Source organism: Ammodytes marinus, assembly GCF_949987685.1.
Source record: "Ammodytes marinus genome assembly, chromosome: 19".
Lineage (NCBI taxonomy): Eukaryota > Metazoa > Chordata > Actinopteri > Uranoscopiformes > Ammodytidae > Ammodytes > Ammodytes marinus.
In genome coordinates, this window is record NC_137223.1 from 11,868,610 (window position 1) to 11,884,015 (window position 15,406).

The 15,406-nt window shown below is 40.3% G+C and overlaps 2 protein-coding genes across 2 annotated transcripts; both read right to left on the reverse strand.

Annotated features, from left to right (window-relative positions):
* Positions 1–155: 155 nt before the first annotated feature.
* Positions 156–701, reverse strand: grem1a (gremlin 1a, DAN family BMP antagonist; the record flags this gene model as incomplete). Its single annotated transcript, XM_080048253.1, has 1 exon — positions 156–701. The coding sequence occupies one exon, from the start codon at positions 699–701 to the stop codon at positions 156–158; it is 546 nt and encodes a 181-aa protein (XP_079904379.1).
* Positions 702–2,075: 1,374 nt separating this feature from the next.
* Positions 2,076–6,734, reverse strand: scg5 (secretogranin V; the record flags this gene model as incomplete). Its single annotated transcript, XM_080048125.1, has 5 exons — positions 2,076–2,204; positions 2,422–2,475; positions 2,882–2,994; positions 4,031–4,180; positions 6,509–6,734. The coding sequence occupies 5 exons, from the start codon at positions 6,732–6,734 to the stop codon at positions 2,076–2,078; spliced, it is 672 nt and encodes a 223-aa protein (XP_079904251.1).
* Between the last annotated feature and the right edge of the window lie 8,672 nt (positions 6,735–15,406).

Here is a 15,406-nt window from a genome sequence, read left to right on the forward strand (position 1 = left end):
TTGCTGATCTTGTCTCCATTGTATTTTTTTTAAAGACTCCTTATGTACATAACTTTCCCATTTACACTTTATTATCTTAAGTTTTTTTAATTTCGCAAAGCTGCACTTTTCTTCCGATGGAAAAAGGACATTATAGTGTTCGGATCGTTTGGGGTCTAATCCGTGTCTATGGTCGTGCAGCGGCACTGCTTTACGCGCTGGACCCGTTTCTTCCGGGTGCTGGGCGTCTGTCCTGGGCAGAAGAGCGTGTAGGTGACGGTGCTGAAGGTTTTGGGTTTGCACGCGGAGCACGACTGAAAAACATCCCCGTCCTGGTAATTGTGCCTCGGGATGTAGAAGGAGTTGCACTGTCCGTAGCAGAAGCGGTTGATGATGGTGCGGCTCAGGCAGCCCTCCTCGCGGATGGTTTGCTTGAGCGGCTGCGTCTTGCACCAGTCCAGACGCAGGTAACGGCGCTCCGTGACGTGCAGCGCCTCCTGACTGGACTCCAGCACCTCGTCAGTGGACGCTACTACGGCCCCCGTCCCGTGGGAAATGAGTCCACTGATGGCCGGTTGTTGGCACCTATCCGATTCGTTTGGGTTGTACTTGTTGGAATGTGGGAACGCGCCTTGGAACGTGACAGCGTGTGTACTCCTCAGGAGGCCGAGGAGCAGCAAAGCCAAAACTGCTGCAGAGGTCAGCACTGATTGTGTCTTCATCGTTGCAGCTATAGGGAGGGAAACACAGAAGTCTGTCATTCATGGAGATCATTTTACACAGTTTTAGAGTATTTTACGCACAGCTTTTACGCGCTAAACAAGCGGTGCACATCCAGCTTTTAATGATCAAACCTACCTTAGGGGTTCAATTAAACTGAGGTTATCAAGTTTAGTTACCCGTTTGTTTAAGCTCCTCAAAGGAAAATTGTATCCAGTAAGACAGTTGACTGCACGAGTTTCTCCTTCAGGTCCTGCCTCCCCTGTAGTGGCTTCGTTTATGACACACAGAGGGGGTTTCTAAACTGTCTTAAACTTCAGAGCTTCAACAGAACACGCCCCCCCCCCTCCTTATATCTCTGAAAGACTCCAACACCAAACGTTGTCAATGCAGATAAATCATTTATTTTACTTTACAGAACAAAACAAAAACATTTTTCGCAAGATGAAAGCAACCCAAGACAGATTCAGAGAGATTCGTGTTACCACAATATGGCTAACACATACTTATCAGAATAAGATTTACAATATATTGCCATGCTATGGAGAGTGGTTCACAGTCATCCCTAACATGACAAAGCAAAGCTGCTACTACAGTTGATAACGAACATTTAAGGATGTGATCCATAGTGAGTCTTTGCTTCAAGACACAGAGGTGATATCAAGACATACAAAAATGAAACTTCAGAAACTTGAGCGTGTGAGAAAATTGATCTCTGTACAGGCATGGTTTATAATAACTTTCTGATTCAACATTCCTCCAAATCAATATATCTTCCTACAACTCTTTAATATTATACAGATGTAGATATACTTGACACTGCAGGTTTTTCTAACACTGTATTTCAGCATTTTGGGTTAAATCTCAAGTGTTGTGACTTATTGATATCCTCATAGATGTTTTGTTTCTTTTTTTCAATCTTTCAAACTGCAGAGTAATAACGGTTTATTTTTTTAGCTTTAAGGTTCATTATTCAGCATCAAAACAGCGGTTGTGATTTTTCATTTATCTTCATCCCAAACTGAATGTTGGCGTTACGTCAAAGCCCTAAAAGTTTGTCTCCATGGACAAAGCGCTTGGATCTTAATGCTTTTTTAAAGGCAGGTGCACTCCAAAACCTCTACAAAATAAGCCCATATATTAAAAAATAAGAAAAGTCAGACAAATATAAAGTATGTTGTGCGTAATTAGGGAAAATGCCAATTAAGATCGTCTCGATTTAATGTTCACAATATAATGGAAAAGCACAACATTTCTACTTACATTTACACATTTCCCTTGCTTGTCAACCTAAACGCTGAAATACAGTGTTTAAAAACGTTGACGTGGGAGTATACTTTAATATTACAGTAAGTTATATTGTGTGACGCATAGGTTTAGGTTGTGGTTTTGCTTGCAGCGGAGACAGTCGGTGCCTCTTCCTCCTCTTCCTCAGAGAAGTGCGGAACAGATTTTTTGGCGACCACGTTGTCCAGCCTCTGACCCATCAAATACGGGTTGACACTCTGCAGGGGGGCGGACAGATATATTACAATAGCGTTCATAACAGTCAAGTTTTATCTAATAAGGAAAGTTTATTGTTCAGAAAATATCACTTCACATCTTAAGCCGTGAGTTAAAGAGAACATGGGTCCCTTCAGGGACAAGTTTCAGTGCTGGTGATGTGGTTTCTCAGACGTAACATTACAAAGGGAAAGAGACAAGACCAACAAAACATTATACCCTTTTTCTTCTCTTCGGCCCTCCCTTCAGTTTCTGGTACAAAAGCTCCTTGTTCTGAAAGGAAAGGCAGAAAAAACAGAAACTTTTTTAGACATTGAATCATTGGTATTTCTGTGGTTGTTCAGTCTGTCCCTTTGTTCATAAATTACAACAAAACAGCAAATTGCCTGAATGCCTTTTCAGGGGACAAATACACTCAATGCGGTAACGTCTTCAGGCCAGACTAAACCAAGATACACGTTTTGTTTGATCTTCTTAAATGGCAAAAGTCTTGTCTTTATTTTGTTCTCTGCTTTGTGACAATCCAGATGATCCAAGGGGGCATTTAAATAGTTTGGAAGAAGTAGGAGAATATTTTAAAAAGGAACTCAACACTCAAGCAAAGCACAAGTAGTTAATTAAATGAAGTAGTAGGTAAGTAGCATTTTTCTCCGTGGTTACGATCCTTCTCTGTACTCACCCACTTGGCCAGGGCCGGGTAGTCGTGCTCTGGGTCGAATAGGTGCTGGTGTTTCTGAAACTCTCTGCTGAACTCAGCCGTGTCCGGAGCATTTTCCAAACAGCCGTCCGCTGCTGTAAATGTGATGAGAGGCAAAGAAAGAAAAAGGAGAGAATGCATCACCTTGGCAGGCAAAAAAATGTTTTGGGCTATTTTGCTTCCATAATATGTCATCAAAATCCATAATGTATATTGGGTGTTTATTTTACCATACTTTGTCTGTTTGCGACTGTATATGTCCATCCATGATTTCAACATTAGTTTTCTTCAATTCAATTCAATTCAATTTATTTAGAAAGGGGAAAGTGCAAATTAATAAAACACATCATACATGGGTTAAAAATGCCAGAATTAGCCAAAAGGCTATTTTTCATCTGCAGTCCCCTATCAACTTTAAAAGAAAATACAATTAAACAAGATACAAAAAAACAACATAAACAGGATGGATCCCCAGAGCACAAAACAGGACACAGAACAAACAGAACTGACAAACTAAGGTAAAACAACAGAGGACAAAACACAAAGCACCAGTGAAAAAAAAATAAAACAATTATTCAATACTGTGGACCAAAATCTCAATTTATGATGCCCTTAAATCAACTAAACTGTTCATAATCATTCTTAGCACTATTCTCAGGGATTATTACTGAAGGATTCATTAATATGTTGACACTTGCCTGATTTACGATACATTTTCTTAAAAAGACTGTCCAAATTCTGTTTTGTAAAAACATTGGACTTTAATATGTTGTCAAAAAAAAATCTCAATTTCTTTTAAGAGATGCATTTTTACCGTAGATATTTACTCATTAGTTGGCTATTTTTCCAAATGTATTGGATATTTATTCAAACATTTCTAAATTAAATTGTAATACAAAAAAAATTGTTTAAATGTAAGTAATCAATGGGCAAAGTTTCATGATGATATATTTGAGTTAAAATGTTACCCTATTCTCCTGAAGTGTCTCACCTTAACTGTTCATGAAAATTCCAAGTCAGCATTTGATCAAAAAGTTATTCATATATAGATTTGGATGGGCAGAAAATGCCCAGTGCAAATACATAAATACACAATAGAGAGACATTTGTCTTCAGAACCAGACATTGTACCGGTCTTTCCCAGAGGGCAGGGGTTTGGAGGGTCCGGGTATCCGTGGTCATCGCTGAAGTCTTTGGGGACATTGTCCCCCGTCAGCTCGGCCACAATGTTGGGGATGTTACCGAAGGGGCCAAGGTGCTGCAGCCCCTCATGAGCTCCACCTGGTGGAGGAAAACAAGCGCTACAATCACCACAAAAACAACAGCAGTAGCACCACAAGCTCCAGGCAAGTCATAAGCAATTCAGTAAATGTCTCTCTTTTTCAGCATATAACCCCAAAACTTTGTTATATCACTTGCAATTAGTATTTGTTTGAGCCTTGATGAATGATGAATTAATATGCAGCTCATGTGATAATAGATTAAATGTTTAAATAACTTTTCAAGTGCAGGGGAGAACGGGGTAATTTGTCACATGGGTAGGTTGTCACAATCGTTATATCTCGGAACCAGAAGGCGCTGTCTGTTAAATTTTGGTATGTAAATATCCCCAACTGGGATCAGAGGTCACCTACATAGTCTTCCTTGGAGTTAGACTGCTGCATTTGAGGTGAGAGGACTGTTAGTGTTTTTCATGTCAAATTGAAAATATTTAGCTCCTCAGTATTTTTCTTCTAGGCTTTTACACAATGGGTTTATAACAAAACACTTGTTACCCTAAAAAGTGTGAAGGGCAAGCTATAGTTTAGATTGTTTTAGCAAGCTAATTAGTTGTCAGATGGTTGTTGGCCTTGATGCTAGCAATAAATTCCAGTCAGGGTTGGTCGTCACAATTTTTGGGGGGTTGGTTGTCACATGTTATCCAAAGGGTGCAGCCAGGAAAGGAATCCAATAACAAAAGAAAATGTTAAGCTGTATCCTCACTGACACCCCAGAGAAGGAGAGAATTCAGCAGGAAAGGCAGCTAGCATGCAAAAGAGAAAAAGGGCAACACAATCAAAACGACCCAGTGCATCCCAAACTAGACCAGTTGCCAAGGCTACTGCACCCCAGTGCACTCCACCCCAGCTGGGGAAGAAGAAAAAGAAGAGAAAGAGACAGGAGGAGGAATCTTTATCAGATGAAGAGGATAGTTTGTGTTTGGTTTGTATGGAAACGTTCTCCAGCACCCGTTTAGGGGAGGTAAGGGAGAAGTGTTGTATGTGCAACCAGTGGGCACATGATCTCTGCTTAGTTAGAGTGAGCAGACCCTACGTTTGCCATCACTGTAACTCAGATAGTGAATGTGTGTATCCCAGTTGAGTAGGCTATTATTGTTTGACCTATTTGTTTTGTTCTTTATGTTGTTACATACAGTAGGTTGGTCTTAATATGGATTTCCTTTTTGTTAATTCCTTGCTCATTTTGTGTTAAGATGCATAAAGTTATGTAGGCCTATTTTTCAACTTGACAATGAAATTAAACTTTCAAATGTAGTTCTGCTTTCTTGCCTTCTTTTAAAGATTTTTCCCATTAAGATAACATTGTGACAAACAACCCCATAGTGTGTGACAACCGACCCCTTGATGGGGTTAGTTGTCACAATGTGTTAGAGTGTCTTTGATGGTAAATTCCTTCTTTATTACAATAAGTTAGAAAAAGTGAGGGATTCACATTTCAAGCCAACACCTTAAGCTTCAATTTAATGTAGGAATGACTATTGAAAGATGTTTAGGTGATGAGCAATTCTCACTAGAGTAAAAAGTGTGCCTACTTACCCCGGTCTCCCCTATATGTCAAATTCTCAAGTTTCACATTGTCAAACTTAAGGATCTGATTGTTTTCTTTGTGATGTATGATAATTAATTAAATATGTTTAACTTTTTGGCTTTTTGGCAGATTAACAATAAGAGGAAACAACCATTATTTGTAATCCCTAATGAAGGGTCTTGAAACATAAAGACCACACGGCCACACGTTGTATTACCATTTATATAACTTATATATCTCTTTATAACTATTACAATTAAAACGACATATAATGACAAATATAATGTAATTGTCTTTATTCCCTGGTGGCCTTTCAGTTGCAGCTCCGAGCATTACAGAATCATGACAGAAGATAGTGTGAAGGTACAGCAGTAAGATGATAAGAAGGTGCAGGCTTAATACATAGGCTACAATTAGGCTTATATGTATTTGTGTATTTACTTTGATTATTGTGTAGGCTACATTGGGCCAATGTGGCTCATTGTAATGATATGAGAACCATTTGGTCAACAATCAAACCAGAGATAATGATCCAATAACAGTAGTCTATGTACATTTTTCTATTTGGGTTGTTTAATCAGAATGAGAGGAAAAATGAGAATAATTTGATGAAACCAAAATATTATAAATGCATAATATGATTTAGGAAAAATGAAATAAAGTGGCCAATAGCCTACTTTTTTCGCATTTCACTGTCCACATCTCCCTTTGAGTTAAATAATCTTTCCCAAATATTATTTTCTCTTAACATTTTAAAGATATATCTTTTTTTATGATTGAGAAAATCAGCCAATAACGCACCCTGTATGCTCTGTGGTCCGACTATGTTGGTGGCCTGGTGTGCGGGATACTCCACCCGGGGCCGAGCGATGCCCAGCTGCTCCATGACGCCGTGCAGGAGACGCTGGATGTCGGCCTCAGACACCTGGTCCACCGTACGGGGGCTCCGGGCTGGAGCCATGCCCAGCTGCAGGCTCAGGAGGAGGCCAAGCAACCACAACCGCACCGCCGAGCTCATTTCTGTCATCTGCGGGGGAGTGAACACAATGAGCACAACAAAAGATTGTTACGGTGCAATAGACGGACAGGCGAGTGCAAACACAGCTGCATATTTTCCTGTTAGAGGCACGAGAGGACAATTTAAAAATAGGTAAACAATAGCCCAATCAAACTAAATACAATTTAGAAATAGGCAAAGCCACATAAAATGGCGATATTTTATTTTATTATGGTTAATAGAAACACACAAATGCTGTTAATTGACTGCAAATATAAAAATAAAACTTCATTTCGGTAGGCAACGCCACCCGCTCTGTAAACAAGACAAGGCCAATGTAAATAGTCTATAAATAGTCAACATGGTAGGCTATGTCTATGAAACAGTAAACACACCATTATTCGTCATTGAAGCCGCATACATCACATTTATATGATTAAATGTATGATGATGTTGCTAAAAAAAAATCACATATGATGAGAAATATGAATATCAGTGATCTTTTTTTCTTACCGTGTCCGTGAAGATGGGACACCTGCTGACTGTGCGCACGACCTCTATCACGCAGGCTGCAATTAAGCGTGAATTTTTGTTTTCCAAAATAAAAGCTCGCTTTCAAACACGGTGGGGAAAGGGGGGATTACAAAGTCTGCTCCTCGACAATTAATTCTTATTAATGTTCATTCATCCCAAACATAGAGTTCAATAATAGAATATATGAAGTTAAAGGTTTTTTTTACCCGTTTCATTCTAATCCTACTCTATTTTGAAGAAAACACAGACACTGCGTCATTGCAGCTGTACATTACGCAACCTTAGCAGGAGGATGCGAGACCGCCTCACTTCATGGTTCAGATGGAGTTGCTAAGATACCAACAATCCTGCCTTCTGATTGGCTGAAACATTGTGCCAATTATTTGTACATAACAGCACTGGTGTGAGAAGAAACACAGGCGTCAATGAAGTATGTCATCAAAACATATAATTTTTAATAACATTTTGATCTTTATGTTTCTATAATAGGTCATTCTGAAAAAAATATTAACTGGTTGAGTGCTGATAAATGTACAAATCAATAGAAACTAGTATTTTTTTTATCCAACAAATGTTTATATTTTTCTGTTTTGTTCTCAATCCTAACTACAATGCGTAAAGGTTTAATTGGAATGATTTGATGTGGCCCATTTCATTTGTGTTATTACAATTTGTTTTATTATTAGTTGGATTGCGACTGGATGTACCAATGTGTGTTAAGGCCTCTCCACTTTGCCAGTTTGAGCTTCCAGGCTCTACTGCTTTTCTTGCAGGTATTGGGAGGCAAGATTGCTTAACCACACCTTCATTAAGCAGGGCCTCAAAAAGGCATATAATGCCTGACAGCTGGGCGTTCACTCTTCAACTCAGGCCTGCTGCACGGTAACAGTGTAAATAATTTGTTTGTCCCATGTTGCAGGTATGTTTAGTCTGTGCTGTTGAATATGTAATATTGTTATGTGTTATTGATATGCGAGTGCTCTTTCAAACTGGATCTATCAATGTGTGTTTTGGACATGGTTGCTATGTTTTATTGCCACCAGATGGCAGTATAGGCTTTATTTTGGACTTGTGAATGCAAAACTGAGCATTGGCATCTGAACGCTCTGATTTTATGTCAGACTAATGTAATTTGAGCTACTTCTAAATTATGTCAATACAAATGATAGAATTTATTTATTGACTTACGCAATATTACAGACCATTAAGATGTTTTATTTTGGTAATTTGTATGTTTGTTATCTTTTTATATTATATTTCAAGTTTAAGCAAATGATACCACTGTACGATCACTAAACCGAAGCAAACGATGTTACGCTGTGGTTCGAGCGGGAACAGACTTCACAGGCTTGCTATTAACTCTGCTCACTGGTTGTGTATTTGTCCCATGTTGCAGAATAAACCAGTCCAGTGCTCCATCCAACCTGTCTCCATGAAGTTCATGCAAATAGCAGTAGCCAAGGTGACACCACCAGCATTCTCCTTTGTTTGGTTTGATGCACTATCCATCATACTTACACCATACTTTCACACATCCATACACTGCTTACACAACTGATATCTAACACACTTCACAAGGGTTCATCTGGGTTAATATATTATTTTAAATAATTGATCTGTGTCGACTCCCTTTTTGTTGCTATATGGTAACACCGATCATTTCATTACAATTTTCTTAGGAGTATTGCGACTGGATGTACCTATATGTAATCTAAATTAAATGTTTAATTTGTTGGTTACCCTCTGTCTGCCTTGACACACTAAAAAATAAGCTTCAATCCACAACTGCTGATAGACATGGCCTCACCTTAACATAGCCACTTAAAACCTGCAATACTGCCAGATATATGTATAATGTGCAAGAAAAATATTAACTTAAGAAAATGGAAAATAATAATTTATTCACTTGATTTAAAAGAAGTGGAACTTCATCCACACAACATCCTGTTGTGAAATAAATGGTCAAATACATGAATTCATTAACATTTTAAAATATAACTTAAGTCTGCTTTAGGACAATCCAAGCCACCTTGTAAGAGTATAACGGTTCTATCAGAAATCATAACCTAAAATTCTGCAGTCACATCTTGATGTTTAGAACATTATAGTGAGGTACGTCTTGTCCAAGGCGTGAGCTGCTCAAGTTTCCCAAAACCGTTGAGTAGAGGGGGGCTGCCTGCACTCTGTCCTCTGGTGAACATTGAGAAATCACCAAAACGCACATCTCTGAAAAATATTTTAAAAAGAAAATAAGAGACTCAAACTGTTTAAGAAAAAAAATCTGATGATGTGTGCGTTTCATTTGGGTCATTTTAACATGAATCCACTGAAAAACAATTATAAAATAATAAACATTCCAATGATGCTTAAGATTTAGAATGACTACAAAAAGGCATTTTATTCACTTGATGTCTTGCCTGAATATTTAATAAATCCAATATACTGACTAAATAAATTAAGCAGCTTTGGTATCATACATTAAAAATAATGGACTTAATGAACAAAACTAAACTAAAATTAGCTCTCACCAATGTTAAATCTGCTTTTTTCCCCACTGCAATCTAATTACTTTGTCAATTCTAGACTAGAATAATCCTGTCAAATTACACACCTTTTCAGTTTCTCTTGTGGGGTCTTGAATGCCTCTTTGGGGGGACTGTCCGGCAAAGTCGTTGCAGGTGTAACACCTTTCTCTATAAACAATTACATTGTTAAAGAACGATGCAAGTTTAGTCCTTTAGTCCCCGTTAAACGAAGCGTTTCAGAGAGAGGCTGAAGACGAGATTCAGCAATGGCACGGTGAGAAATATAACAGGTTTTTAAACATTACACCATGAAAACAGCTTTTAGTAGATACCAAAATTATAATTTTGAACCTGAAAATTAGCATACTATGTGAACTTCAACATCCCTTATTTTCTTTCATATATACCTGCAAACGGCACACAGGTCCTATAGATCAACACATTAGGGAAAGACTCCATGCCCAGGCTCCTCCTCATCTTTTTTCGGTCTCCTGAGGTGATGGAGTGTTGCAGCTGCTCAGGGACTGGAGGCCTGACCTTTGACCTCCCTTGAATCCAGGAGCCCGTCTTGACAGTCTGCATTACTAGAAACACCATTCAGACAATGATGAATGCACATGGGTTTTGACAGGAGCAATACTTTTCTAAGCTAGCCAGTGTGTTTTACCTTTTAAACTGTGTCCTTTTTTGTGTCGTCTCTTAGCGTCTTTCAAAGGAATGAAATCCAGCAGAAACTCCATGCTGTCCATCGCAGCTTTAGGAATCACACCTGGCAAATATATTGAGAAATTTTGGCAAATAGTCTGTCTGTACACACACCCTTAATTAGAAGTATTATTATTACATTTTTTGGGGCACTTTTCCATGCTTTATTTGACAAGTAGAAAGACGGAGAAGAAATGGGGTAGAGAGGGGGATGCTCTGCAGAGAACGACCCGGGGCTGGATTCGAACCCGGGTCTGCTGCGTTGAGGACTATGCCTCTATGGTACGCACTCGAACCACTACAACCAGGTGCACCATCTTAATAAGATCTATTATGTCAAGACAGAATTGATTGGTTTATTACCAAATAGGTGAGGAGTTTCAACAAAGGTGCGTAGGACAAGAACTCGGAGCTCAAGTCGAGCTTCGGACATCTCTGCCTTGTTTGGAGGTGGTAGGAGGCAAGGCACGAAGACTGTAGCCAGGTTGGAGCTGGTCATCAAATTCTCCGTGCATCTAACACAAGCACATGACGTTGCAAATAGGATTAGACCAATACAGACAAATAGCCAATTGTGCTGCTGATTTCAAATTTCCCGTAATTTTTTTTATTTCAAATCGATACCAAAAATCACGGCCGGGTGACTTTTTTTGTATACATTCACTGATTTTGACAGTAGTGTTAGGCTAGTAGTTTTTCTCTCAAACCTCTGGGAGATTTGGGAGAGGAAGTCGAAGAGGTAGTGCAGACTGGAGGAGCTTCTTGCAGGCAGCAGACAGGAGAGCAGCTGAAGGGCTGAGGTCCTGTCCTCCGGGCTGGACAGAGCCTGGGCTTTGAGCAGAGAGGCATGGAGCTCAGCGGGAACCAGAGGTTCAGGCAGCTCCCTGCAAAACTGTTTGATGAGGGTCGCCACGTCGTAAGGGAGGGCTGTGGACAAACAGCTCTCACCTATATTCAGCCTGGCCTGAAACAGACACGGGAAGTGCAAGATTATTATTTAGATCTTGCCAAAAATAGACAAGTCAAATTACAGACTGTGTGGGTGTGTAGCATTAAAACAAAGCTGACAGATACAGGACCAGCATTTACTCTAGGGTATAACTGCCATCAGATGGCGCAATTAGAATGTTCTCCTTTTGAAAACTACATGAATGAAATGTACAAATAAAGGAACAACATCTTACCCTGATGTTCTTAATGCGAGGGTGAGAGCCTGGTTTTCTGAACAGGCCTACAGTTCCAGCACGCTCCAGGAGAAGCGAACAGGCATCTACCAAAATGCTGAAACACAACATGTCACACACACACACACAGCCTAGTCATGGACTAAATGGAGATTATCCATTGAAAAGTACAATTTAGTCCAGAACTAGGCTTAATCGATGTCTGTGAAACTGGCCCACAGAGTCATAAACCTGGCTCTAGGCCATGACAAAAACTGGATTAATCGCTGACCTGCTGTCCTGGGTAAAGTGCTCTAATCCTGTTACTCACCATGGCACCAGTCCAAACTCAGGAAGGTATCTCCTGGGTAAATTTTCCAGATGAACCCCAAAGATCTTTGACCCGCCAAACAACGCTCTATTCTTCTTCTTCTCAAAGTTCTTCACAGTTATACCATAAACAACTTGAAGGTGAAACCTAATCACATTGGTGTCTGTGATCAACATGGTTTGAATATCAAAAAGACGAGATATAAAAAAATATGGAGTTAGACTGTCACACCATAATCTCTTTTAATCACTTGGTAGATTTACTTGTGAGTGGCCTTATTATGCTCATCCATATCACCTGTGGCACAGGTGGACAGGAAGTGGAGGGAAAAGTGCTGTGTTCAAGTCCCGCTGGAAAGTGGGAGATATGAGTCTTCTTCTTCTTCTTCTCTTTTTCCGGCAGACTGTATGCCTTTGAGGCACATTGCTGCCACCCACAGGACAAAAAAAGACTAATGAAATAAACAAACAAACAAACAAAACATATATATACATATATATATATTTCAGCCGCAATCAGTCCATCCTATTTCCATAGGGATAATCCAGTGGCCATTATGAACACCAGGACAGCTTTTATTGTCCCAGGCTGGTTCTCAATAGGACTTAGAAGGCTCCTTAGTGTAACCGGAGTTGTGCCCAGGCTTTCCACTGCTGCATACAGCTGTTCCCTCTGTCGAGTGAGTCCAGTACATTCCATCAGGATGTGTTTTACTGTTTGCTGTTTTTTACACACTCCACAAAGTCCATCTTCATGTTTCCCAACTTTGTGCAAGTCCCATGCGAGTCCGCAATGCCCCAGCCTCAGTCTGGTCATCATGACTGTATGCCTCCTTTCCTTTCCCAAAAAACACTGGCTCTTTGTGACTTTATTTTGCAAGCTGTAGTAATGCCTCCCCTTCTTTTCCTTATCCCACTCCTCCTGCCACACAGCCATGATGTTCTTTTTGATGATTGACCTACACTCAGTTAACCCCAGCTTCACTTTTACGTCCACATCTTCCCTTCTTAAAGCCCTTTTTGCTGCCCCATCAGCTAGCTCATTCCCCTCTATCCCCACATGAGCTGGGACCCACATGAACCCCACTGACTCTCCCGCCTGCTCAATCCTGTACATCAGGGTAAGAAGCTCGACCATGAGGTCCGACCTGGCTCCAAGCCCTCCCTCCCTCAATGTCATCAGCACTGAAGCAGAGTCAGAGCATATCACCACTGGCCCCGGCCTGACCTCCTCCACCCACTGCATAGCCCAGATTATTGCAAGCAGCTCTGTGGTGTATACTGAAACCCCCTCAGACAGTCGCCTATATTTGACCACATCCAAATCTGGGATGCAAAAGGCAAACCCAGACTTCCCAGTTATTGGGTCTTGAGCCCCATCTGTGTATATATGCATGTACTGTCCCCATTTGTTCCTTAGCCTTTCCTTGACAATTCCCCCAACCGTTGCAGCTCTTTCTTGGGCTAACACACTCAGATCTATCTCTGGCACTGGTAGCATCCATGGTGGTATAGTTGGCCAGTGAACTACAGGGGCCACCCCCTCCTCCCCAAACTCCATCCTCCCCATTTCCTCATTGACTCTAAAAATGAAACATTCCCTTTTCACTCTTACTCCTCCCCACTCCCATGCCCCTTCCAGAGCCAACTCCCCCACATTCTCCCCTTGATGTCCCCTTAGTTTACAGATATACTGCATTGCCAGCTTAGACCTTCTGATACCCAATGGGGTCTCCCCCATTTCCACAAGTAGGGCTGCAATTGGGGTCGAACGGAAGGCCCCACAGACGACTCTCAGAGCCTTTGCCTGCACTACATCTAGCCTCTTAAGAATTGTTCTTGCTGCCGTCCCGTAACACAAACACCCATAATCTATCCTCGATCTGACCATTGCTCTGTAGATCATCATCTGTGTATCCTGGCCAGCACCCCACATACTTCCTGATAGAGACCGCATAACATTTATAACTTTTACACACTTGCTCACAATACTGTCTACATGCTTTTTATAAGTCAGTCTTTCATCACAAACTACTCCCAATAATTTAAACTCTTTTACCCTCTCTACTGCTTGCCCATACATTTGCAAACCTTGACACTCAGTTTTCTTATTGCCAAATACAACATATTTAGTTTTTTCCGTGGAAATCTTAAATCCCCACCTGCTTCCCCATTGCATTATTTTATTTAATGCCTCCTGTATTTTCTCTGTTATGTGCTTGATGTTCCTGCCTCTTTTCCACACTGTTCCGTCGTCCGCAAACAATGAGAAACCAAACCCTGATCCAATCTCTTTAAAAATGTCATTCACCATTACATTAAATAAAACTGGACTTATTACACTTCCCTGTGGTGTTCCATTTTCAATGCACGTGCCCTTCGACATCGCTTCCCCCACCCGAACCTGAATGACCCTGTTCTTTAGAAAGTCCTGTACCCAGTTAAGCATACGACCTCTAACCCCTGCATCATACAGCTTAATGATTAGCCCCTCCTTCCACAACATGTCATAAGCCTTTTCAATGTCTAAAAACACTGCAACTACTCCCTCTTTATTTACCATCGCTTTCTTTACATCCGAATCCAGGGAGGGAGATATGAGTCTTCAACTAGATATAACTTTAATTTCAGGAAAATACAATGTCACAAGGACGAAAACAGCTGCTTTCTTATTAAAACTGCACGTTTTAGAGAACTGAAGCAATGTGTATTGGACAAACCGCATTTTAAACTGATAAATTATGTGAAAACTATAGTAATACAATTGTGGCTGTCTTCCATTTTCTGGGTATTGTCTTATTTGGTGTTGCGTGTTTTCGTGTTTAATAGCTCCAGAGGTAATTGGCCTGTGATTCTAATCACAAAGCAGGGAGCCAAGATGGAAGCAGCTGGGTGCATTTTCCCTCAGGCCAATCATGATGTGACAATGCCCTTTTTGAAGGTATAAAAGAGGTGGGAAATGCCAGTGTAATAATAATATAAAATCCCCTCTGTGTTAAAGCCCATCCATATTTCAGAAAGTGGCGTTTGAATCGCTGTCCACGGTATTGACAACTAAGAGTTTGGGAGAAAATCATGATTTCTCAAGATTTCCTTTCACACAATTCACTGTATGATTTAATTTGCTGTGGGCTTCCAACGCATTTTTGTCAGGGTAAATAGAGAAGCCTCAAACTTTTTTGACATGTATGCAAAGTAAAACAGTACAAACACATATGTATTTCTTTAAACTGATAAACTTTACTGATTTTTGTGAATAGACACACATTTTAAATGTTGTGCCTGCAACACGTTTCAAAAAAGTTAGGACAGGGGCATGTTTACCGCTGTGTTACATCATTCTCTTTTAACAACGCTGAGTAAGCATTTGGGAACTGAGGATTCATTTTGAAAGCAAAATTATTTCCCACTCTTGCTTGAAATACAACTTAATATGCTTAACAAC